The 26,690-nt window shown below is 39.4% G+C and overlaps 1 protein-coding gene across 10 annotated transcripts; it reads right to left on the reverse strand.

The window, feature by feature from the left end:
* Nucleotides 1–577: 577 nt before the first annotated feature.
* Nucleotides 578–26,690, reverse strand: cylda (cylindromatosis (turban tumor syndrome), a). 10 transcript variants are annotated; one of them, XM_059350469.1, is made up of 19 exons: nucleotides 26,345–26,690; nucleotides 24,810–25,352; nucleotides 22,280–22,591; nucleotides 20,099–20,204; nucleotides 19,693–19,731; nucleotides 18,269–18,370; nucleotides 17,523–17,639; nucleotides 14,347–14,445; nucleotides 13,294–13,682; nucleotides 12,746–12,911; nucleotides 12,505–12,646; nucleotides 11,776–11,898; nucleotides 11,309–11,400; nucleotides 10,880–10,946; nucleotides 9,671–9,803; nucleotides 8,133–8,241; nucleotides 7,789–7,907; nucleotides 7,186–7,402; nucleotides 578–6,402 (listed from the first exon to the last, which is right to left on the reverse strand). In XM_059350469.1, exons 2-19 carry the CDS (start codon nucleotides 25,299–25,301, stop codon nucleotides 6,218–6,220), a joined length of 3,009 nt encoding a protein of 1,002 aa, XP_059206452.1. In that variant the 5' UTR covers nucleotides 25,302–25,352; nucleotides 26,345–26,690; the 3' UTR covers nucleotides 578–6,217. The 10 variants fall into 10 exon arrangements, with proteins under 10 accessions (XP_059206452.1, XP_059206460.1, XP_059206472.1 ...); XM_059350477.1 differs by lacking the exon at nucleotides 19,693–19,731; XM_059350489.1 differs by lacking the exon at nucleotides 17,523–17,639.

Below are 26,690 nucleotides of genomic sequence, written 5' to 3' on the forward strand. Positions count from 1 at the left end.
AATGTCAACCAATTTTGGCATCATTTTGCAGCAGCCAAAGACATCACAAATATGAATGAGGAATTTATTTTATTAAAATGGAATATATTTAATTTCTTTACATTTTAAGGATAAGATATGAATGAAAGGATCTATCTTAATTAGTTAATTAGTGATGCACAACATGGATTTTTTTCAGCCAATACCAAGAACCTATAACTACCTGCTTTTCATGACCGATATGATCAGTTTTCTCTTTTATAAAAGAAGTTGATAACGTTTAGTTATGCATACTCAGAAAGTATGTTGTAGTGAGAAAAGATAGATAATTCAATATTCCAAAGCTCTGACCTCACTAAATCTGACATAATTATTTTTTTTTTCGCATACAAAAAACAAAAAACGGTTAAAAATGTTCATGTTTTTTTTTTTTTTTCGTAAAGTACACTATAAAACTTCACAAACATGTTTTGGCTTTTATAAAGCCTAAATATTTAAAATATATGCTTTGACATAATCTGTGAAATCAGACATGTCTACGTGTTTATTGGCAGATCAAAAACCAACTTTAAAGGTGCATAGTGCCACCTACAGTATCGGAGTGTGTAGATGCTGTAGACGATTGTTAAGTCAATAAAATTTCACTTTGTATTATCAGCCAACAATTTATTGGCTATAATTTCATTATTGGAATAATACATAATCATATAAATTTGCCAATATTGTCTGATACTTTATTCACCCAATATATATCATACATCCCTAGTGCTAGTGGCACTCAAAAATATAGGAAAAAATAAGAACAGATAAAACGTGTGGATGCCTGCTCCCATTCATTTGAAAAAGTAAGCTACAACAATCAAAAGAGACAGAAATGCAGATTTTGTGTCCTGACAACATAGAAGCCAGAGGCACTTGTGTCCCTCAACTGATGAATTAAATAAATAGACAGGATAAATGTCTGGCTGAGTGTAATTTTGGAGGGGCATGTGTCAACGGAAAGAAAACCGATCTGGGTAATGATGAAAAACAACTGTCTGGTGAAGCCTGAAGAAAAAGTAAAAAAAAGATTTTGCACATCGCTTACAGTGACGGAGTAACTGCTGAGTTAATACTTTTGGCTAAACATTTAGGTTGATTACACTACTTTGACTTGATCAGAAACTGACCTTTGAAGACAGTAAATAAAGCTGGTTATCATGATGGAGTTAAAACAACACCTAAGTGGTATATTGAGTTAGGACTGATTGGTTTAAAACCATTCATGCTCCACTCTTTTTCATCTTTAGTGCCGGAAATCACTGCTTTCCTGTTGTCTTAATGACCGTAGACATTTACCTTCCTTCTGCACTGATAGGATTCCTTTGTTTACTGACGTCTTTTCCCATGGGAATGAAAGTAGATTTGGAGTTCAGTGCTAAGTGAGAACTGTCCTGCATTCTCATGTATTGTATAACAACGGGGGACACACCATATTACTGTTTACTATGACCATACTGCCACCAAGGCTTGTGTCCATGGCGCAGATGTGAGAACCACAGCAATGAAATCTTGACAAGGTTATAAAAGAACAAAACAGTCCTCTGTCAGTGAGAAAGAACAGGGAAGTCAGACAGGAAAGTCTCTCTGTTTTGAGAGAATTTTTCAGTTTAAGGTCAATGGGGTAAAAAGGACTTGTTGTGATGGGTAGAAATTATTTTAAATCTGCACAGCATAGGTTAAGTCATAGTGTACTTCCTGTCTTGTGTTTGTTTGGGTTTGTTTGCCTTCTGTTTGGGTGAATGGAGAGCTGAAACCCAGAGCAGGTGAGGTTAAACTACTGTAATCCTGTTTCCTGTTAGTTTGTTTGAAAGGGTGGGGTTAAGGTGTTAGATGGACACTGGCTGTTTATCATAAACACAGCCTAGCCCAGAGAGGTCCATCTGCTTTGATTTTATTTAGTGATTCCCCCCAGGGGCCCTGAGCTGGAGCGAGAATAACAATACTTGAGCCCATCTGTTCCTGTAGAACCAGCCCCGGCTAAATTACCACACGCTACGAGCGGCTGGCATATGCTGTGGCATAAAGCTACAAGAGGGCATTGTGTGCCAGCTGTTCTGTTGACAAATACTTATCTGGCACTTCTGAAGTCAGCTTGCTAAGCTGGTTTCAAGTTTGACTAAAAACTAAACGGGGGAAGGTGTGGAATAGGGTTCCTGTGGGGGAGATGCATGTATAATACATGCCGATTTATCTCGGGGTGTCGTTTTGTCAGAGGTTGTCTGGGGAATTGGGTCACTGAATGGAGACTTAATCTGAACATATAGGCCAGATAGAAAACTAAAGCCAACCAAGTGGTCACAACAGACCACTGTAATCTTTCTCATCTTCCTGTAAACAAGCTGTGGTCATATTGTTGTTGGACGTTTACAAGTCAGCGGATGATCACTGCGTCAGAAGACTAAATTGGGCTTGATCATGTTAATCCTATCAGTTAAAGAACCAGATCTTTGTAGGAGTGGATAACAAACACCTAAAACATTGAAAAATACACCCAAAAGCAGGTTAACAACGACTTACTGCTACATCTTAAAGAAAGGCCCATGAATGACTATATAATAACAATAATAAAAAAGTGACATCTGATGGAAAACATACAGCTCTGCCACTCTCACCCCCAGTGTAGAGCACTCGCAAGGCCAGCCATCTATCTCACCATTTTTATTTTCCTAATAGTGTTATAATGTGTGAGATTTTCACTTCAAGGCCAGCAGAGACACTAAAATGCAAGCATTTATAGGTAACCACACAGAGCTACCAACAAAGAATGTAATTATTGTGTAGATAAACTTATGGCCATATACACAGGACATGTACAGCACAGAAAGTTTCAGTGTACAGAAACAATGTCACACTGTTTCTGAGTTTTGAGGTAAAGAACGTTATTTTAGCAGCAACAAAAACAGAATCCAGAAAAAACAGTCTACATTGAAACGTGCTGCAGCATTCTGTACATCAACTTGCTGGAGGGCAGTAATATCAGCAAAACAACTTAATATCCAGTTGTAAACGCTACTTTGGAAGGTCTTCAGGTTTTTTCTTAAGTGTCCATCAGTACCCAATCATTGTCAGCGAAGTGGCTGTAAAACTGCTACAACTCCCTGTGTTTAGGCTCATACAACGCATATAACATCATAACAGTCAGAGGATCAGCAAAAACTGACCCCAATTCTTTTGAGAGCATTTATAAGCCTAGGTGGCCTTCATATGTAAAAGAAGTGCTTTTTGAATTATGTCTTATAGTATATACTGCAGGTCACTAGATGTGAGTAGGTCTTAAAAGTCTGAACTCTTATCAATCTGAACTCCCGGGTTGAACATTGTAGCGTCACATTGACTACACAAAACAGTGACGTCATCATGTATTGACACTTCTCAAAATATGTAGCATTTCCACATTACAATGCCTTAACAGAACTAAACCTATGTTATGTTTTGTGATATGTACTTACATTGCACCAAAATGTTGTTGAAATGTCCAAACCCAACCCCAAATCTGTGCTTTATTCAGTGTTTTTAACCAGTTTAAATAAGCTGCCTGGTCTGTTTGTTTTGGAGGAGATATCTGATCATTTGGCTCCTGATAAAAACCTCCTGAAGGATGAATGCTGAAGGAACCCTAATTGGAAGAAACTGACACCAATGATGGCTATAGTGGTGGAGATAACAACTCCAGTGATCCCACACTACTTTATCAAACTCTGTCTTTCCTTTTTGTTTTGTTTGAGAGACCCCAACATTAGAAAATGACATATTCTGCCTCCAAGTTTGGTCTTTAAAAAAAGGGAAATGTTTGTGAAAGTCCCCAGTAATTTCTAATGGGATATGCATTGCTGATTGATTATATCAATTATTATTATTAGTTACTTCTTGGAGTGAAATAGTAATATAATGTTCATATAAAGGCAATATATTGTATGTAAAAATTTTGCAAATGGAAATAGCAAATTATCTGGCAGTAACCTATTCTACATGGCGGATTTCCACCTTGTCTCAGTACTGTTTCAGTGCTCATCTACACTAGTCACTCATTCAAAACATGCACAATCTTCCATCACATCACTCAGAACATGCAGTGTACCCTTAAAAATGGGCTTTATTTTGTTAACATTTACAGGAACATCACTGACATTAATTTTCCACCCGTTACATGTCTATACTGTACAGATGCAACAGAAAAAAAAATCCCATCCTCTGTTGTGAGACTTCTCTCATAGAGAACAAGGCTCCAGTCAGTGACAAGCTTCAGCAGTGCAGAAAAAGTTCACACAGGAAGGTCCCCTCCTGTCAGGATCCCTGGGACAGTGGAAACAACCACAGAGCAAAATGAAGGTTGTCAGCTGGAACCTATTTTATAAAAACGGCCGTACACACTTATTTTATACTCACAACTGAATCAATGATTGAGTTGTGATTTAGGAAAAATATATATATAATGCTGATGCCAACATGGGCAGTTTCTTGATTTTATCCAATTGAGTGTAATATATAAAAACCAACTACTTTATATCTTAATCCACGGAATGATTGGTATGCTTTAGGTATACTTTAAAATGCAATGGAATCAAGGGTTTTTTTTTTAATTAAAATGTTTTTCATTAAATACATATACATGGTGCCCCAAGGTTACCAGCCTTGTGCCTGATTCATTACCCACCCTTTGTTAACTCTACACTGTTCAACGTGCCACTATTAACATTCAGTAGTTGTTATGAGACGCCGTAAACTACAATAACTCACTTCAATATACTGTGAAAGAGGACAAAGAGTACCCAAACCAGTATCTTTAACCCTGTTTCATTTTCTTAGAAAGGGACGACATATCAGTTTGTAATATGATTAGAATATAATAAATAATAATATTTGATCACAATTGTTTTGTTATCTGTTGCATGGCTGATGTCACATCTTCATGGAAGGCAGCGAGAGTCAAAACTTGCCATGACGGGCAGAAAAAAGGCTTTGTAAACATAAAATATAATTTAGATTTAGTCATTAACGCAACAATCGGAGACTGTAAAACACTGCATGTGAAATTCTCCACATCATACTCCCTTACTTTAAAGAAAACAACCAGACTTTTCCAGTATTTCACCTCATTGACCCTATGAATGCATGGAGTGCTCCACCAACCAGCTTTACAACAGGAGCCATTGTACAAGTCTCCCTTCATGCATTTATCTGGCATCTACTCTGCATTAGCAATGCAGAGCGTTCTTTACAGCTACAGAGGAGAAGCACATTTGTATTCTGTAACACAAAACTCTGATGTCTCCCAACCAACAAATTAGCACTCACTGTGACTTCCAATGGGGGAAAAAAAAGAGCAAAAACCTAAATGTTTCCTGATAGGTCCACTTGGGGATGGAGCAAAAGTGCAGCATTGGTTGAGCAAGTATGCAGTAAAACGTGAGACTTTTACAATGGCTACATCTGTTTCTGCAAAACATGTACTGTAAAGACATTTACACAGCGTGATGGGGATATATGCAAACCGGTTCACAGAGAAGAGAATACTCTGGTATTAATGCGACTGCACAGTAGGGTGACATCTATACTGTTGATGTGACTACCTGGAGAAATCAATGCTACTAAGAGATTTTACACAAGTTTTAAGAACAGTACACACAGGTTGGATGAGGATTTGCGCACTGCATTGCTTCCTTAATGTGGCGTTATGGAAAGCTCCCATCTTCTACAGTGATTAAGAATAGCAGGACTCCTCTTTTCTTAAGGTAAATGAGGTGGCCGAGGTCCTCCCACTAGCTCATCTTGTTTTTGTTGCACATGTTTTGTCAGCCGCGTCGACACGAACATGCCTTCTTCTCCCCCTTCCTCCCTGAAGAGGGAATGAATCTTCATAAGGCCTACCTTTGCTTCATCATCCTCCACCAACGCTCAGCTGTGAGACACAGGGAAGCTACATAGGACTACATGAAGAACACGACACTTCAACTAATGCACAGTGCAAATAGGCTTCTCCCCCTCTCTTCCATCTCTCCAACCTCTGGAGATGGGGAGGCATTGAGGAGCGGTGGGGCGGAGAGGGTTAACTCCGGACAGCACCCCTGCTGGCAGGCAGCCTTTCTTCTTTTAGTTTGTTTTTCATTTTTGGTCTTTCTGGGAATCTCCTGCCCTTGGGGAGGGGGAGGTGGTGTGGCTGAGGGGCAGGGACGGAGGGGGTTTGGGGGAGAGGATTCTACTTGTACAGGCTCATGGTCGGGCTCTGGTACATGCACATGTAAGCATCGCACAGCAGGCGTCTGGCCTGGCCCTGGATGCTCTTGGGATCCAGGGTGTGCAGCTCCTCTGGGGTCATTTTCATGTAGGCCTCCACCTCCGGACAGGGGGACACCTGGGGGATGTTGAAACCGTTCTGCCCTCCTGCAAATCCACATGCATGATGATTAGAAACAATATGATAATTTGTAACAGCAGAGCCATAATCAAAACATATTCACAACTTATTCTTAGTGTTAGGAAAACTAGATGACTAAGATTTAATGAATCCAGTCAAATCAAACAGTGACTCAGAAGCTGCCAATGCCAGAAGGAATATAAAATTGTTTTTAAAGTACTTTTTATTCTTATTCATATTCTTTGTGGCACTCATTCTGTTATTTTATATGATAATTATGCACTTAAATGGCCAGAATAAAATAAAACAGCAATTAGAGGTAAATCTATTGGATGATTAATCAACTCCATTTAAAAAAAAACTTGAATAATTGCAAAATATAAAGTACAAATTAATTTAGAATAAAATAATCGATAGTAGCACCTCAAATAGCAATAAAATAGCCACAAGAATTTTAAATAGCAAGTATTAGCAGTCATATCTGTTATTACAGGGAGAATAAATAATCAAACTGGATCTCAGAGTCTTACAATGCAATGCAATATACAAACAATAACTTTGGTTCAAAATTTAAACAGTAATTGGACAAGAGTGTGAATGTTTTCTGTGCCATGCTTCATTAGTTTCACGTCTTCTTCACTGGGTCTGTGAGGCCCACACAGTGCAGTGACACACCATCTGTGTCACTGCACTGTGTGAAATCATTTCACCGGTGTTACAAAAACAACGTCCTGCACAATCCTGGATCTTATTTCAAGGATCACTTTCATATCATAACAAACACGGCATCAAAAGGCTGTGACACCTACCGTCACGGTCAGCCATGCTGTCGAAGAAGAGCCAGGCGGAATCCGCGCTGCCGTACTTGACGAAGGCCACGTAGTGACTAGTTTCGATGCACAGCACGGCGAACAGCTCCATCCTCTGGCGGGGGAAGCTGCCCTGCCGCACCGTACCTTCTTGCAGCTCTTTGGGGACAGACAGTTTGTTGTGCCGATGGGTTTTCCTCCTCGGGTGGAGGTGAACCTAAATCAGTAAAAGCAAGTATGCAACATCGCATGGACTGTTTGTTACCGCAGGATTTAAATATGTTTAACATGCTTCATATAACATATAGATCAGAGATCATAGGAAATAAAAGCTTTAAAGTACATTTGAGGATTAAACTGCCAGATGGAAAATTTAGATATAAATCCAACAATATTTCAGTAAATGCACTGAGAGTTGGCAAGTGAAATAAACAGACCATGTGTTACAATCTACTGTAGAAGCTGCTCTCCTGCAACATAACTTCTGCCTTCAGACAGTACCATTCCTTTGGATCTGGCGCCACCAAATGGACGATTGTTCCCCACACTTTACAGCTTAGTTGTTATTGAACTGGTGTTACAATAATGCCCTCTGTTGTTTACCTGTGTATTGCACTTTTCACAGAACTGTTTAATCTTGCCAGCCGTGATATCCCCATCCTCATAACAGTCTCGACACTCGTAGAGAGCCAGGCCTCCGCAGATTCGACATTCCCTTGGAGCTGGATAATAAAAACACACACATTAATTCTGGCTGACACACACTGCACAAAAGTTCTTTAGCAGCTTTGGAAACAAGACAAAAAGGTTCCTTCATCTCAATTGAGTAGCAGTGACAACTCAGTGGGATTTCATTACCAAATGCCACACAGCTCTGCAACACCATCGATCGGCAAGAACACATCACACTTACACACTGGAAAAATAAATTATTAGCTACGACTCACTGTCTTCAAGAAGGTCTGTGATGTCTAACTCTAGAGAGGGGAAAATCTTGTTGAACATTTTGAAGTCCTTGCCAAAGCGTGGCATCTGGATGATAAGGCAGGAGGGAGCCTGGGGGTCAGAAAAACACAATGTGGTCATCAACAAAGCAGGCATCAGCAAAGCCCAGTGTACACAGGAAGTACAATCAGAACAGAATCTACACACTGTTCTTGATATCTAACATATTACAGAACTTAACAATTAAGTCTGTGAAAGTGAATGCAGATGACATTTTTTAAACACTGTTGTGCTATCTAGGACAACTAAAGATAAGAAAATGAGAATAAAAAATTCAGAATATAAAGCATAAGTTGCCTGTCTTGTTTGAATTAGTTGTCTCATCAGCAGTTGAAGCTGCTTTTGATCCTGGAGGAGTCATTTTTAGGATTAGGATTGCTCTAGAACACAAAGACTTGTAGTGTAGCACCTATTTGCTGGAGCTGTGGGGTTGTTAGGGATAGGAATTGATGAGATTTTATTAATGCCAACAGCATTATCGATTCTATGTATCAGTCCAATCCTTATTGATTACTGAATAATTTTCTGTGTGGAAAAAAGTAGGCGTACACAGTTTTATTCTCAATTCACATCCCTAGGGGTTGTACCACTAGTGGGCTGGTAGGAAGACAGGACATGGAAACAGACAAGCTGTGTTTTCACACTCTACTCTTCAGCATTCTCACTTCTTTGGTCTCTGAAACAGCTCTTTCTCTAGATCACTGAATGGGCTATGACAGGTGACATCACATATAAACTCTCTTTCTTACCTAAAAAGCATTTTGTTCTCCTCATCAACATTGAAAAAACCTAAAAACAGATCAACTTTTATTTACAAAAGGAACAATAACTAATACACCTAAGATATCTCTGATTAAAAAATACTAACATAGTTTTATTTAGTTACAAACTATCTACCACAGGGGGGAGCCACTCGTTTGTTTCATACTGGGGATGCTTAAGGTAACAACTTGTGTATTTTCAGATGAATTAAGGGATATAAAAGTTATTTATCTTTTCTTTGAAAAGACTTAGATGTCAAAGCCATCAAAAAGTGAATAGTATTCTGCACATGTTGCTATGTTTTCTGAATTTCCCACACCTCACTATTTACACCCTTTACTGCTCAGTTGTTGGCTTTTGTTGGATAAAAAGGTTACTTTACCAACGGTAATCAAAACCCAAAGTGACAAAACGCCCTGTCAGTACAATCTGAATGTAAGATTACAGCAGTTTAAAGGTATAAAACAGGGGTATTTATTTCTAACTTAAACAATAACACTGTGATGACATTTTTTTCCACTGTTATTGAATGCATCACAATTTTATTATAACTTATGTTCAACTGAAAACATCAGGTATAAAAGTGTCAACTCATTTCACCATGATGGAATACGTGGGTGGTGTCTACATTTTGGGCAGCACTGTATATGCAAAAATATTTAATATATCAGCTGTAACTACCCTTTTTTTTAAAAGTTGAAGTAAAATAAAAACGTACCTCTGCAAACTTCAGGTCGCTGTTGATGAAGGACCACTCCAGGAGCTGCTGTATGGTGGGAACTCCCACCTTATCCTTCTTGTCCATGAAGATTTGGTAAAAGTAACAGTCCTGGACCTTCTGCCCTGCTGACCTGGAGAACACAAAGTCTTTGTTCATTCATCTTTTTAACTTTTGTCCATATTCTTTCCTTCTTCAGGGGTCAAACAAAACTGTTACCTGACAGTAAAAACACTTCCTGTACTACCCACGAGTGATATTTACCTCTATAACAATATCAGCCACACGCTGTAACAGCTGGTAATATCCTAAATAAATATGTTAACTTAGTAGAACAATTGGGAATTTTAGTTTTTCCTTTGAAAGTAGTTAAATGTCAACTTCAAACTGCCTGATGATCAAAACAAGCAGTGTGGCTTGAGATTTGCCTGTTTGAGATGTGATAAACACATTTTCTGTAACATCTGTATCCTGTCCCTGATAAACTGCAATGACAGATTCAACACTGCTGAAGCATTCATTTCTGCCAGGTACATGTTTCAGATTAGCCGTGTTATTTGTCATGGCTTTATGGATGTGTGAGTCTGTCGCTGCTTAGCTTTGGTATGAAAGCTTGAACGCAGTTTTTGCTGCCTACTACAGAAATATTATGGAAATACTACTGTTATAACCCTGTCGTACTTGAGACCAAATGCTGCTCATCTGAATTGCAAAGATCATTAAACATAACTACAGAGGAGTTTTCATAACGTGACCATAAGAACTCCTACAGTCAAACCACTTTGCCCACACTGTTGTCTGCCATTCAAGCTCCAGCACAAGCAGTGCAGCAGAAATGAAACTGTATGTGACTGTGCAAATCTATGGAGGCAGGAGGTCTGGTATTGTTCTGTGGTTTAGCAGTGATGTGTTTGGAACTACAGTATGTTTGCATAGTCTGGTAACTATCAGCAGCAAAGATATGTTCATTATGCCATGAACACATGGTTTGTGTGTAAAAAGCAGTAACTACATCACTAAACTATTACAGCAATGTATTTTGTTAAATAAAGGAGGGAACTTAAAAAAATAGTAGAAAACTACATAATAAAAATGTTTCACTAATAAAAATGAATCACATGCTAAATTTCACATTGTGCTTATATCACTCTTTGAACTAGATGTAGCCAAATAAGTTTATATTGTTTTCAAAAGGGAACTGGCCCTTACCTTAGCTTGAGCAACGGGTCCACCCTCAGTATGTGATGAAAAAGGATATTGAGGAACTCTTCAGGATCTGCAGTACAAGATGTTCTAAAATGAAATGTGATGCAACGATCCTATATACAAACTACAATCGAATGCAGACACTGTACAAACTGTAACAATGACAGCATGAAAGTCTATGCCATCTTAAAACAGCTGATTCAGCAATATTTCATATTTCACAGTTTCTAAAGAGTTAGTTTTATCCTCAAAAAGTGAATGTATTAAATGATTATAGGAGCGTATAGTCACATCAAAATTCAAAATCTCAGCTCCAGCACAATAAGTTGAAACATTCATCATGATACAGTCTTGGCAAGAGCACTTTTTAAAAATATATATATACATTTTTTATGAAAGACAAGTAAACATAAATCTGATCCATTCTCTTACCCTTTTCTTCAGATGTAAAGCCAGATGCAGCTTCTACTTTCTCCAGGATCCTCCTTAGCTTCATCACTTTAGTGGCACAAACATACCCATGTCTGCAAGGACAAAGAACAAGCAAGTAACGACCAAGTAACAAGCTAGCTTAATAATGACATTTGGTTTAGTGACATTAGCTCTGCTATGGAACTTTTGCATTCGGTGTTGAATTCAGAGTTTAATGATGAAGTAAATAATGCAGCCTACAAAATCACAGATTCTGTTTCTTTTTATCTTTCTGGATTTAAAAAAGTATGTGGAAGCTCTTATATTTAAGTCAGGGATTCTATTCTTGAACAGCTTTAAAATAAGTTTTAGCTTCCTGTGAAAGAATATTAATAAAAATAAATATATAAAAACTCACACCTTACACAGGTGATGAAAAATCCAAGCCTAACTTATCAGTACATATACAATAAATCACAGGGACTTACATGCGCAGGGGGTTGACTATCTCTGTGCGTAACAGCTCTTGGGTCTCTCTGTAATACTCTACATCTGTTTTTGAGCGAGGTCTCAGCAGAACTGTGTCCAGTACCGAACTGAAGGAGAAAAGACTGCAAAGCAGAATATACAAACAAAAGATTATAATCAATATACATATTTCTTTTATTTAAATAGATAGCATCCAAAAAGTAACATGTAATGTTCTAAAACTATATATGATGAATATCATGCATTATTACATTTTACATACATTTGTTGTATAGTTCATTAAAAATACTTTCAACCGTTTGTATAATTTCCCATCTAATCTAACTTTACTTGCAGATTTTTAATTATTTCTGGGATGGTGAAATTTATAGCTTAAATCCCCAAATTCAAAGCATCATCAAAGCATGAGATCTCCTGTAGTTTCAGGTAGAAGTTTTAGGTTGACTGCTTTGTTCAATGGCCCTTTGGCAGTGTTGGCAGAAACAACAGATGTAGAACTATCCACCAGCCTGCTCACAGCAGGAATACACCCTCCTGTTAGAGCCAGTGGGCAAAGTCAAAACAGTTTACTAATAAGCCTCTGCCTCTGGGCAAACACAGCGCTGTTGGCTGAGGAAACACAACATAGAGGTAGTCAATCAATATAACTGATGTCCAGAGACGTTAGTATAACATGGCATACACTGTAGCTGATAAAGTATTTCATGTTAGACTGAAAAAGTTCTGACCAGAAGAGGGTGGAATCCAGGTAGCAGGAGTTGTAGTGGCCCTGGATGCCTTTCTTTTTTCCCACCATGACATCCAGGCCATCATTCTCTGTGCGGGGAGGAGTGTTCTCATGTACTACTTCACTTAGGTAACCCCCAAATGCTGCAGAAACACACATAGTACAAGTGTAAACACAGAGCATTTAGGGGACTACAGTTAATTTGGTGCCTTTAATCGCTCCAATTTGTGTTCCTGACTCACCGATGGAGTTGCAGCGCTCTATGGGGTTGGAGGAGTGATGCAGGGAGGGGAAGCGGGAGTCGGGCCGACAGCACTTGAGCTTTACAAACAGGGCTTTTTTGGGTGGGCAGGTGAAGTACCGCGTACCTTTGAAGGTGCCGTCAGTGCAACCGGGACACTCTTCCTCCTGGAAGAGAAGAACAAGATCATGTTATCCAGTTATTTAATGCATGGCTTTCATTTATTCTGTCCTGTTCTGAAATTATTTCGTACTTGCAACTAGGGCTGACTGATCAGACATTTTGTAACTGACTTTGTATACAATTTTGTCAATAGTGATTGGCTGTTCAGTGACAAATATGCTGCATTTTACTTTAACATTGGCACATGTGCATAAAATCAGGGGAGTCTTGGAGTCTTGACTTCAACATGAGACTGCCAGACAACCATCAGAAAATCCAATAAGTCCCTATGCCCAGCCAACAAATAGTCCTGCAACACAATTTTTTAATGTACTGGTACTGAAAACTAAATCAACCTTCCGTGTTTACATTGCTGTATTGCCTCACCAGCTCGAGCCCTGCCAAAGGCTCCAGCAGGCCAGGGGGCAGGCCCACCCAGCGGATGACACCACACAGAGGGGGGTTCTCCTTCACCTCCACCAGAGAGCCCACCTCCAGACCTGGTTGTCCTCGGGGGGGCGTCGAAGGCCGCGGCGAGGGAGGGGCAGCAGGTGATGGGGGCTCGGGCTGCTCTCCCATCACTGACTGGACAGAAAGGGAGAGAGGACCATGGCTCATGCTGTCAATGGGCCCGGTCTTACGATTCAGGCTGAAGGGCAGAGAGTGGAATTTGTTGTCGCTGGACAACGAGGCAGAGGGCGGGGCTCTGGAGGGCGGGGAGGACTGGTTGAAGTCGGGGGGCGTGTCAGTGAGTGACTTGGCGGGGTCCTCCCCAACTACAGGAGAGAAAGCAGAAACCCAAACTTAATGTCCATTTTACAGTAAAAATGCATCCTATTAGGTAGGCTGTCTTCACTACTGTACAGATGTCTTTAAAGAGTACTTTATTACCAGGCTGGAAATACCTATTTTACTGTTGATAAGAGAACTTCAACCACTAGAGGTCAGCAAAAACAAGATTTTCAGATGGAGCTGAGTCACAGATTAATAACGCCATCTAAAGGAAGAGAGGAACCTGCACACCAGCAACTGAAGGCATTTGTCTTTAAACGCTGCTAATTCAAATAGAGAGGAATCACAGTTCCATAAATTCCAAGAGTGAAGCTCTTTACGTATATTTACCTAGACAATAGGACACCTCTGAGGTGTTTCACTTATCACAAGTGACGAGAACAAATCATTGCTGAGGTGTAACTACATCTGAATAACTACAAGCAGAAGTCTCAGAATTGTAATGGTATTTAAAAAACATTTACTGGTAACCCATGATGGGCAGACTGCAGTTAGGACAGAATGTGGGCTTATTGAAAGCTATTCAAAACATATACTATGAAGAATTTTACAAAAAAATATTGTATAGACTCATACAAAAGTAATCCCTCCCATCCCATATGACACATTTGAAGTGTGTAGCGGTGTCTGTATCTGCAGAGAGCCTACCCTCTGCTTGTTTGTCTTTGCTGTGTTCTGGACATTCTTGGGTGTCAGGCACTGGGCGTATAGCGCCCACGCATGTACGAGCACGCATCCAAGAGGAACCTACCAAAAAGGCGGACACAAAGCAGGATAAATGCATAAATATAGGAAAGCAAAACGCCAAATGGACAAAGCTTTTTCCAAAAATAGAGTGCACCTGGAGTTGGCCTTCACTTTGACTGCTGTATGTAATGCCAGGGATTGCATGAACCAAATATTTTCTGTTTTTGTAAACAGTGACAGTAACATTAAGTATTAGTTCACACCCTTGTACTCTTGAGTAGGGGTTGGGATTCACAGAGTAACTCATGATACGATACAATATGATATATTCCTGTCTGATGATGATGAACCTCCTTAATTCTTAGAAGCAACAAGTCACCGTCCCGACTCAAGTAATTGCGTTAAGTGTGAAAATGCCCTTTGCTGAGACGTGCTGTCTGGTGTGCAGCCTTCTCTTCCCATCGGATGGTGTTTGCAATGTGCTTCACTTTGCTTTTGAGATGACACACCTAAATAACTATGAGCACTTCATTCAACTTATGTGCTTTGTTAAAATCGACAATTTTGGGAGATACCATACTTGGAGTTGGCCTTCTTTGCTGATCCATTTTTTGTAAACTCTGTGATTGTAGAAGTTAGTATATCAATGTCTAAGAATTCATAAAATAAGAATCCCTCGACTACCATGACAGTTGAGTCAATAAATTTGCACTCGTTGCTAAAGCTATAAATTGGGGAATTTTCTGATTTCACGGAGACTCAATATCTGTAACTGCTCTAAAAAATAACAGCTTTTTGACAAAGGTTTAATGATTTTAAACCCTTCAAGTAAAAAGTTAAAAGGAGATAACTTGAGCCTGAAACCTCACCCTTTGCAGAAGTGAGAGATAACTGAAAAGATGAGCTGTTCGCCATCGTAATGTAATCAGATTCTAGTCAGAGAAGTGTGCATCTGCTTCACTTCTGGTTTTGAAATCCATGTGTGAAATTACAGACATAATATGAAACCTGTTTATTATAGTTCAGCGGTTGTTTACTGGCACTTTCACATAGACCAGATGCTACACAACCTTATCAACATTATGCAATACGTGCAGAATGTTTTTAACACAGATGGTCATTATAATATGTCAAAATAAATCTTTAAATTTTGATTTATGATTGTTAGCAAGCCTGCATCCCATTGCTTATCACAATATTTTTGTCTCCTGCATGATTTTGTAAATCACTGACACTGCAATGTCATAGTTTTCTCTTTCTGAGTGATGCAAGGTCACAAATACTGACTGAACTGTCATAAGAGTGACACAAATTCTTAAATAAAGTGGCCTTCACCTTTAAGCTTGTACTTCTACACCTGAACTATTCCACCACCGAGAGAAACATTGGAGTTTGGACTTGAGTCTAGTGACTTTGTGACAGAAATTAAAGAACCAAAACCACAAAGTAAAATAACCCAAAATGTGGAAAGCCCTGAGGAAGATGAAAACAATTACGCATTCACAGGATGAGTAAGCAGTTGTGAAAACACCATGTCAGCCATTCATGAATGACCTCTCCTTATTTCAGTGTTAGTAATGAAATACTTTTACAGGCACTCAAGTATTCTGTTTTGCCTTATCATGAGGCAAAACCACAATCATTTTAATGTCCTTTATTTAGTGATGAGTAGTCTTTGAGGAGTATTTCAGAGCTTGCACATGATAGCATTTGCCATGATGCTAAAGTACATAATCTCTTGTGTATTTCATTTTGATTTTTACTTTTTGCTTGATTTGTTACATTTTGAAAAGAAAAAGAAAGACAGATAATCAGCCTGCACCACCTTAACTACAGGAGACATGACGGTTCTTCACAACTGACAAGAATTGGTGATGACATGAGCAATGTTATATCCCTTTAATAAAGAAAACAAAAGTGTTCCAAAAATGAAAATACAAAAACAATGACACAATGTGCTGACTGAGTCAGCCAGTCCTGACACTTGAAGTAAAGGCTTTTACTAATGCATTGGCCTGCAAATAGTATTACACAGACATTTTAATCTACAGCCAAAACAAGACAACAGCCAGTTAAGGAGCTATTTGCAGCACTGAGCATTATTAAAAGCCTTAGGGCGACACCAATTACTCCATGCAGGCGGAATATCACACTAAAATGGTGATGAAGGGACCACAAGACTAGTGGAAAGGTCTTTACAGCAAGCTACTGCATCAAACTACTGACTGCTTTCTGCAAATGGGAAAATTTTACTCAATCCCAGTATACAGTAATGACAGTACATAAACTACACATACATACTGTAAATAGAATGTGTATGGAACTTCATTTCTCCCACTTGTTAAACAAAAAAAGGTTTAATTATATAACTTTTTAACATTTATGTTCTGTTTGAGATGCCCAGACACACAATAAAATATATTTTTTAAATCTTTCATTGGAGCAATTAAAAAATAAATAAATAAGGCCCATAATCCCTGCTTTTCTCCCTTTTACATCTAAGATATACCTCTTTTGTAAGCTACTAGAAAACTATTTCTGTTCACAGATCAGATCAGCTGTGTTGGTGGTATTTCTTATATTAGCCAGCGTGGTGAAGACGGCAGACTACCAATGATTCAGCACCACAGCTTTGTTTAGTTACTGCTGAAATGATATTAGGATGCTCACTAAGTAAACCACTGGGCAGTGGGTATCTCAGAAGAGACTCTACAGTATGTCCCTGTGTCTTTTAAATATAACAAAATAATTATAACCGTCATTGCAACTTTGCGTTTCATTCACTTTATGAGAAATTTTAAGTCATATGAGAAAAAATACACCACGAAACTCACTTGATCATTAAAAATAATTATATGCCACATGTTTTTAGCAGGTGGGAGAAATGGGGCTCAGACACACTCTTTGTATGCTACTTTTGGTGGGCACTTCTATTTAAAGCAGCCCAAAGTAACATAATATATATGTGTTTTAGTCCAGGTGGGGTCACACCAGTAATGGAACCCCTAAACCACTCAGTGTTGGTAAATTAAAACTATACAGCACCAACACAAGTGTAAAACAGATTAGTGTGTAGCTTGACGTAAACAGGAGCTTGCCGGTAAGACAGTTGACATCCATGAGTACCCATGTTTTACCTTCATCAATGTACCATGTGCTTTTGGATTTGGACTGGGCTGGGGGGTCAACAGAGCTGCCATTTAAAGTATAGTAAAATTCAGACTTGCTTCTACTTCCACACTGATGACTTAATCCTGTAAATAATACAAGTACATGAAAAGGATAAGCAAAATGTGTGTGTGTGTGTGTGTGTGTGTGTCCAAGAGCACATTTTGACCCCTATAAGAACGAAAACAAAAGGTACATATTCTAGGAAAAAAGGTCAATTAATCAACAACTGTAGTCTGTTTTTCTCCACAAAAGAAACGCAAAGATAAAAAGATAAAATAAAAGCAATAAATCAGGATTGTAACACATTCCACCGATGTAGCTCTGACGGGAGTTTCTCATATTTTGTGTAAAATGAAGTTAAGCATGCCCTTTGTTATTATTATGTATTTAAAAAGGACATTCCACCAGAACTGTTAAATCTGTTGTTATTCTTAACTTTGCTTGCTTAAAATATTGCAAGTTGTTTATTTTTAAGAGTTTCGGAAAACAAAGAAACTCCAACAGGCAAAAGAGATCAGAGGGATCATTAGAACCAGCAAATCAAAGTTTGTAAAACCAGCAATAATCTTCAGGACAAAAGTAGTTTAATTGCTTTTTACATTTGTAAAATTATAACCAGAGGAGTTTGATGGAATGCCCCTTATCAAGAATTATTATCACACAAAGCCGTGGGTACGTCAGTTAGGGCTGTATCATAACGGCAGTGCAGTACCTTTGCTCTTTGGTTTGCTTTGGCCAGAGGATGACTTGTCACTGTTGGTGCCTCTGGGGGCAAAACTGTGCTTTTGCAGCCTTTGGTCCTGCATGGAATATTCTGCACAGCCCAAAAATACATCCACATTAGAGGCACAATACCCCTATCAGCCTGCATTCAACAACCATCCAAACTAGGGTTGCAAATTTCCAGAAATATACAAGATGGAAACTTTCCATTGGAATTAACAGGACTTTGTGGGAAATTCATGGGAATTAACAGTAAAGAAGAATAATTTCTGCTCTATTTACCACATCATATGCAGATACAAATAAACCTTTTACTATATAATAAGCAGACATAAACCATTAAATATACGAATAAAACCATGTCAAAACATGCAGTGCAAAATGTGCCATGTGGTGAGTTAGCTAGCTGGCAAGTTGAGGAGCGGTACTTTGAAAACTGGAGCCAAGTATGTGGGCTGTGGGCAAAGTGTAAAGTGAACAACTCATTTATAAAAGAAATGTTTTACAATAAAGAATGAATGGAAATAGATTAATTAGTATTCTAAATCAAGCTGCATCCCACATGTAACAGCTAGCTAGCAAAGATTGAACAGATCAAGTAAATTGTGAATTTTGCTTGAGCTTAGTTGCTGCAAGTATTATAAAATATCACACAAAATATAAAACATATTCACTTCAGTGACACGATCAAAAGTGACATGAAAGCATGTTGCCCTTTGGCTCAGTCAGTGCACTAGTGTTGGCAGTTGTGTGGGCTGCACATGATGGAAGAATGCACTGTGACTGCAGATGGTTGTCATTTTACTGAATTCCTGTTTAATGGGATTCTGGCAAATTATCTGCATATGGATGGAAGAGTGTGCTTGTGATTGCAGTGCATGGTAAATTTAACTAAAATGAGCACACCAAAACATGCCAAAAGACCTGACATGGTATTTAATTTACATTTCCCTCTTCAATAAGGTAACCAAAAAGGGTACACTGTCTAAGTTGAAATTGTGCAAAATTTCACCTCCCATTGAAAATTTGCAACCCTATCCACAGCCCACTTGCAACCTATGTAAATTTACAGCAGCCTTCTACCATTTTCGTTAGTTTTAATAATTCAATAAACACCAGTTCGACAAACACATTTAAATATCAAAATAAGAATCAACAATCAAAACTCTATTTTAATTTCTGCAGCTACAGTTTAGGCAAACTAGTTTTAATGAAGTTTTAATCTGGGCTACAACACTGAGCCAAAGGCAAAGTTGCTTTGGGAAAGTTTCTGACTAAAGATGTAGCATTCAACTGACCATAACTTTAACATAAGTTTTCTTGCCTCTCACTTCTCACACAGGCTGACAGTCACAAAGTATCGTCAATGTTGAGCATCACAAGCATGACAAATCAGAAACAAATGAAAAACACCTTTTGTTTGGGGGTAAATTTGAAAGTCGCTCATGTCGCCTGTACAGAGAGGGCAAGAAGAAAGGTTTCAAAGTAAATGACAAATTTGCAAAGTAAATAATCTCAATCTTCAAGATCTTCTAGATGTGAGTCTGAATAGTCAGGGAGGCGGCAGTAGCACACATAAACAAATCAATATGCCAATGTGGAGAACAAAGAGCCTGAGTATCTCACTTGACTTTCAAAAAACAAGTGAGACATCAACACAAAAGGCTCTCTGTTCACGCTGCAAGCAAAACACAAACTAAGAACGCTTAGAGGGAGCTCAGAGCAGCAACCAAGAGAAGGACAGCTGAATGTTTTAGTAGGACATTGAGGTCTCAAAATATACAGAAAGTCCAAAAACAGGGACAAATGGGTGACTCACCTGGCATTACGTCACAGATGGGGACGAGTCGAGTGTGCTCCAAACTGGCAAAATTACACAGCAACTTCCCATCAAACACACCATCCCAGTCCCCGATAGGATTGTCCTGGAAGAGTTGGAGACATGAGAACCTTATTACACTGCCACGCGTTCTTCATCTCTTCAAAACTGATCAGGAGCCACATGTGCTTCTTCGCCTACTCTCCTCTTGGTGATTATTAAGGTCTTTTGTCTTATCGCTTTGAAAATGAAGCTTAAGCTTGATCCTCTGTTTTGTTATAATCCAAACTGCTCATCTCATCTTCTCCACCAAAACCACAGATCTTCCAAATCATTCCACCTGAAAGCTCCACTTTCTCTGCAAGCACAACCACACTGTTTTTCTTGTTTAGTTGGAATCCAGGACTCTGCTCCAGCGGGATAATCTAAGATAAGCGTGAGGCCAGTGCCACTAGCTAGAGAAGGCAGGGCGAGGCTGGACGCAGAGTGAGGCAGAGCAGTGGGCTCTCCTCAGCTGCCTGCTGGCCCCTTGCCATGCTGTTGGGTCATACAGCACTAAGTCTTTACCTCACTCCCCGCGTGACTGCCTTGCCTTTGTGTGGGTGGCTCAGATGCACTGAGTGGGCTGCTGCTGCTGCTGCTGTTGGTGCTGCTGCTAACGATCAGCAGTCAAATGCCTCAGTTATGTGTTTCAATCTCTCTATGACTACAATACCTCCTCCCGCCTGACAACAGTAGTCATAGATACCAGCTACTGTGAGCCCAGGCAACAAGACATGTTCCCTCAACATACAGAGAAACGTTCATAACAAAACAAAAGCACGGTCATAACAGAAGACATTAATTGTAATAATGTGACTCCTTGTATATTAAATCTTAAATGTGTAACTTTCTGCACGTTGCCAGACTGAGTTCAAATGAACAAACTACAACAAAGATGGCAAGTCATGACTGAAAAACACTTCATTAAACTCACTTCATTATAAACACTCCCTTAATGTAACACTGACCAGTTAAAAACTTTTTGAAAAATTGGTTGAATTAACCCTCAGAACAACCTGCTGGCAGGTTTGAAAGATTTATTTTCTTCTTTTAAACACCAAAATGACTCATTCTGTCATAGCCAGAAACTGTAAAAACCGAAATGATTGTGGGATTTTGAAATTTTTTTTTGAAATTTTTCCATCAATCCTTGAACAAATCATGCTTGACCAGCAATTGACCACACTCATCTGCATTTTTTTCTAAATAATAAACAATTTGTACAAACTAGATCATGTAAAATATTAAATTAAATTCTGCACTCCTTAGCACAATAGTGGAAGAAAATGACTCTGCTGCAATGGTGGAAGAAGTATTCAGGTCCCTTACTTAAGTAAAAGTACTAATACCACACTGCAGACACACTACATTACTCAACTACAAGTAAAAGTTCTGCATTCAAAACTTACATCAGTAAAAGTACAAAAGTATCAGTATCAAAATGTACTTATCAAAAGTAAAAGTACTTGGCCCCCCTCAGAAACAGATTATATATATTATAATTATACATATTGTAGGAAGGCGAATTTTAACTACTTAATATACTTTTATGCGATTTTTCATGATAAAACTCGACCTGAAAAGTAACTACAGCCTGAAAAAAAAGTACAATATTTGCATTTAAAATGTAGTAGAGTAGAAGTAAAAAGTTTTTTATGTGGAAATACTCCAATAAAGTATAAGTACCACAATATTGTAAGTACAGTGCTTGAGTAAATTAACTTAGTTACATTCCACCACTGCTCTGCTGAGATAAGAGAAAGGGCAGGAGATGTCGTACAACCCTGTTTCCAAAAAAGTTGGGACGCTGTGAAAAATAAACTAAATAAAATAATAATAAAAACAAATTGCAATAATTTGCAAATCCTTTACAACCTACAGACAAGGAGAACAAAGACTTTTGTTTCTGGACTGTTTCTTGGTCGGCAGGCAAGCAGTCCAAGAAGAAATGATCCCTACCACAAAGTAGTTCAACACATAAACCCCGTAAAACAACAATTTGTGAGGAGAAAAATGCTTTGAACTTCATTCCGTTACATTTCATTGGCAAGAAATAGATAGAATTTGTGCATTTTTCTATTATTTTCTTTATCAAGCAACCTGTTGATTGATTTTGTTTTTATCTACAGTTGTACTTACCATGTCAACTCCCACATAGTAGCCCAGGCTCTCATTTCCTGGCAGCAAGTCACAAAAAATGATGGTGCCTCTCTCTGGCCCGTCCCTGGTCTGCACCAGGACTCTGGAGTTGATCTCCAGTGGAGGGAAGTCCTGGTCCTCTTCCACCAGATTGACATGGTCCACCTCCAGCTCGCCCAAAGCTTCGTCATCATCATCTTCCCAGAGTTCAAGCTTGTCCAAGGCCACAAACACACCGCACTCATCCTCACAGCGGAAAAGTTGGCGGCCCTGGTAGGAGCCCTCTGTGAAGCCCTGACCCCGGCCCTCCTCCTGAGAGACAGAAGCAAAGGAATGATGATGAGACAAAGTGTAGAGAGTGAGACAAAACAAAAGCAAGAGGGATGAGCAACTTATCATCATAAAAAGTAGGGCAGGTAGTGAGGCTGCTTGCTCAGCATTTTTCAGTGAAGGGAAGTCAACATCATAGAGCTGTAAGAGCATATGATCGATTACTGCAGCAGGAATATGACTCGACTTACTGCGATGATAAATGCATTCAAAAAGTTCTAGCACAGATACTGGTTGTTCTAATAAACCATAGTGTAACATTGTGCTTCTTTTTTCACAAGGCGGGATTCGAATTAATGAGAGTCATCTCTATTTGATAGGGGCATAAAATATGAATTGTATCTGAAGCATATGTGCAAAGTCTGAGGCCTTTATGTTGAGCTACGGTGTGAATGTTTCAGCTTTATCAGCCCACTCAAAAAGACTCCAGCTGGACTCCGTGGAATAAGAACACCTTTGTGCTGCAATAAGTAACCCTTTGTATTTTCTCACTTACTGTACATACGATGCTGATTGAAAGGAATGATATCAAATAATCAGATTTAAAGTGAGTTTAAACGACGAGTTAGTACAAAAAGTAAAATTTTATATTTCAAGCTTATGAAAGGCTAGAAAATAATAATAAACTTTAAATTTGCAGATCATGAAAAATAAAGCAAACACAGAAGTGTGAAAAAACTGCAGTTCCTTGAATGACCACTTGAGGCTGGTTCCAAGAGCGAGTCAATCCCCATAAACCTCTATGTGTAAATAGCCAACTTTACAGGTGAAATAAAAACGTTTCTAGCCTGGTTCAAAAAACAGTTATGGTCTCTATAGCTTATTTGTCCGCTCATGACAACTGTACGGGAGTGCATTTTTATATGCCTCACCCATTTAAATTATATTAAAATGATAAATAATTAAGTGAGGGTAGTTTTGAGTGACAGGTGGGTGCTGTCACAGGTGGCGTGGTTCACCAACCAGGCTGCATTCGGCCTGCCTCAGCTCATCCACGCTCCACCTCTTTGCCCATTTTGGATCAGGGATCATTTTTGGGATGCCAAGATGGCGACAGCTGGACCCACCCACATTGAAATTCACAAAGGCTCTTCAGAAACCTATGGGTAACAGAGACTTGTCCACAGATTAAACTGTCTATGGTCAAAACAAATATGATGCACAAGGTGCAGAGATGTGATGTGCAAACATCACAGAAATGTGAATGCTTTGCTTTTCATTCTGCCTCGGAAGAGCAGCCTTGTGCTCTGTACAAACAGTTCAAAACAGTCACCAAAATAGCTCTACAATTGTCAGCAAAAACTCTGATTTGCTTCAGGGTCTATTTTGTTATTTCCCAATGTGCTTTGAGATGTATCTACAACTTTCCAACACAATACAAGCTGACAAGGCACACATGAAAGCAGACAGACACATTTGTGTGCACGGTCTGGATGAATAAATCTAGTTATGTTCTTTGCATTTTTTTCAGTCTGTATTTATGAAGATACCAAAGTCCACTGAACTAAAAATAGCAAACTCACATTCCACCAATGAATGGTGTTGCTCATGTCTGTATTATTTATTATAAACAGGATTACAAACACTTCATTGCATTGCAATTGCCATGAGCATGTTCACTAATGAAGGCCACGGGTTGGACCATGGGTCTGATGCAGCTTTAATGTTAATACTTGGGCCAAGCGGAACACTCTCAAGGGCTGGCTGCTTCTTTTGTATCAGAAGACTGAAAGGAATTGGCACAAGGCACACTGACACTGCCGCAATCTGTGTTTTTTAGCAGTCCGTGGTCTAGAGGTTAGAGAATCTGGCTTGTTACTGGAGGGTCGCAGGTTCGAACGATGGTCAACGACCAAAGTGCCCTTGAGTAAGGCACCTAACCCTGCTCCCTGGGCACATCTGTGTCGGATGTTTTCAAGCTGTGGTTTAAGTTTAAAAACCCATTTCCATGTCTGTTTTTCTTTTTGTTATACTAATATGAGATAAACTGGAAACAGTCTTCAAAATCAACTATTAATGTCCAAGTATTTGAAGAGGGACGTTTGTCTCCTTTGTACTGTGCAACTTAAACCATGTCTTTAATACTGAAATTCATATTTTAACTCTAGTAAAGCTCTCAGGCGCAATAGTCACAGAGGAAAAACCAATAACCATGTCATTATCTCTAAAAAAGAAACAAATGTGTCATTTGAGTTCTCACCAGCAGCTCCACTCCAAACCAGATTCCAGAGAGGGCTCTGTCAGGGAGCAGCGAGCCCTTGAAGCGGACCACACCAGGCAAAGGTTCATCTCCTGAACGCAGCTGGACACGCACCTTCGAACCACAGTCAATATCTCGGACACGCTCTAGCCGTGACTTGTTGCAAAGCAGGGCATACCGCTCCTCACAGTTGGTAATGGGAAACAGCAGCTCAGCCAGCTTCTCATCCAGCTCCAGGACGTCCCGCTCATCAAGGCTCAGCACCACGTTAGTCTGGTCAAGGATACGGAGACTTTTTTTGCCCTTGCATGGGGGCAGTGTTCGCCCCAGGCTGTTGCGCTCCTGGCAGGCCTGACCGAGACTACCACGGGGGATCCTCAGGGTCTTCTGGGGAGGCTTCTCCACTGTACACTCCTTTATGACCATGTAGAAGCGCCAGTCCTCCCTGAAGCCCCCACTGGGCTTCTCCTGGCTCCACAGGGCAGAGCTCATGGCTGCATGCTAGGCAGGGGGTCCAACATCAAGGCAAGCTTGACCTGTGTTCTGTAGGAAGAACAACCAATATTTTATTTTATAAATTTAAATACAATATTCAGCAGACTTCAACATAAACAAGTCATTCATCCATCACAGTTGTCAATGGATGTTTAAGGTGAAGGAAAATATTTTCGGATTATTGATAATTGGTGCACACAATAAAGATGCATAAAAAAATCTTCAATAAAACTTTAAACACTCTTAATCTGCTGATTATAGCTGTCTGATTATCAGATCTCTGATCCAGTCTGCTTGTTGTGGTTTGTTGTGAGAAATCTAGTAGCTCATGATGGTCTCAGCTGTGTACTCTCCCTCTCTACTGCCCAGTCATTCCTATGCAGTGCCACAGACACTGTTTTTTTAGCAGGGCCGTGTGACATTACTCATATCGTCTGATTTGAATATTTCAAAAATAGACGATGAACACACTGTTGACTTATTCTGATACCCAGAACAAGACAATGGCAGACAATTGGATTTCCCCTGATGACACCTCAGATATGATGATCAACCACCCCACGCAATCAAGAGCACACACTACATCCGTCAATTGTTTTTTAAGCATGACAGTATTACTGACTTGGTTATTTGGTTGCTTTCAACAAATGTTGTAACGCCAGTTTAACAGCATATTTCCATTAATTGTTATAGCTAACGCCTTACAGGGCTAAGAAACAGCACAGGTAGAAAATGTAAAGTATTTCAACCACATATGGGCTAACGTTGACTTGATTTGACATTTATTTTTGTCAAATTTGACAACACCCAGCGTGGTCATCAAGGTGACAACCACAAAGTTGATTATCTCAGTATCACTCAAACCAATATCATGGCTCGTTTTCATGCACATTTTCCCTGACAACCAGAGCAGCGGTGTGTCATCACCAGGCAAGCTGTCAGTCCCAGGCCCTTTAAGAGAGGGAAGTAGCTAACGTACCGTCAGCTAAAAAGCACCAAATAGTCATTTCCGTTCAATGCTAACGACATGGACACCTTACCTTTGATAGGCGTCAGTTCTGTTACCGGCTGCAGGCGACTGTCATTTCAAATGTCCATCTCAGTTAGATACAGGCCTCTAACAACAAGCTAGATACCTCCCGTAATAACCTCTGATTAGCTAAATGGCTAGCTAATGCTAGCGTGCTAACCAGCTATGTATCACGCTAAAGTTGGCCTAGCGAGCTGAGCGATAGCAAGCAGGCTGGCAGAGGACTGCCACCGTCTACAGTATGCTATCAGCATTTAGATAAATCTACTCTCCATAGGAAATACGTGAAATAATACAGTGTATCGCTACAGCTATGAGATATATTATTTACAGGAGACGACCTCACAAAACTTGTT

Source organism: Centropristis striata, chromosome 2 (genome assembly GCF_030273125.1).
Source record: "Centropristis striata isolate RG_2023a ecotype Rhode Island chromosome 2, C.striata_1.0, whole genome shotgun sequence".
Taxonomy (NCBI): domain Eukaryota; kingdom Metazoa; phylum Chordata; class Actinopteri; order Perciformes; family Serranidae; genus Centropristis; species Centropristis striata.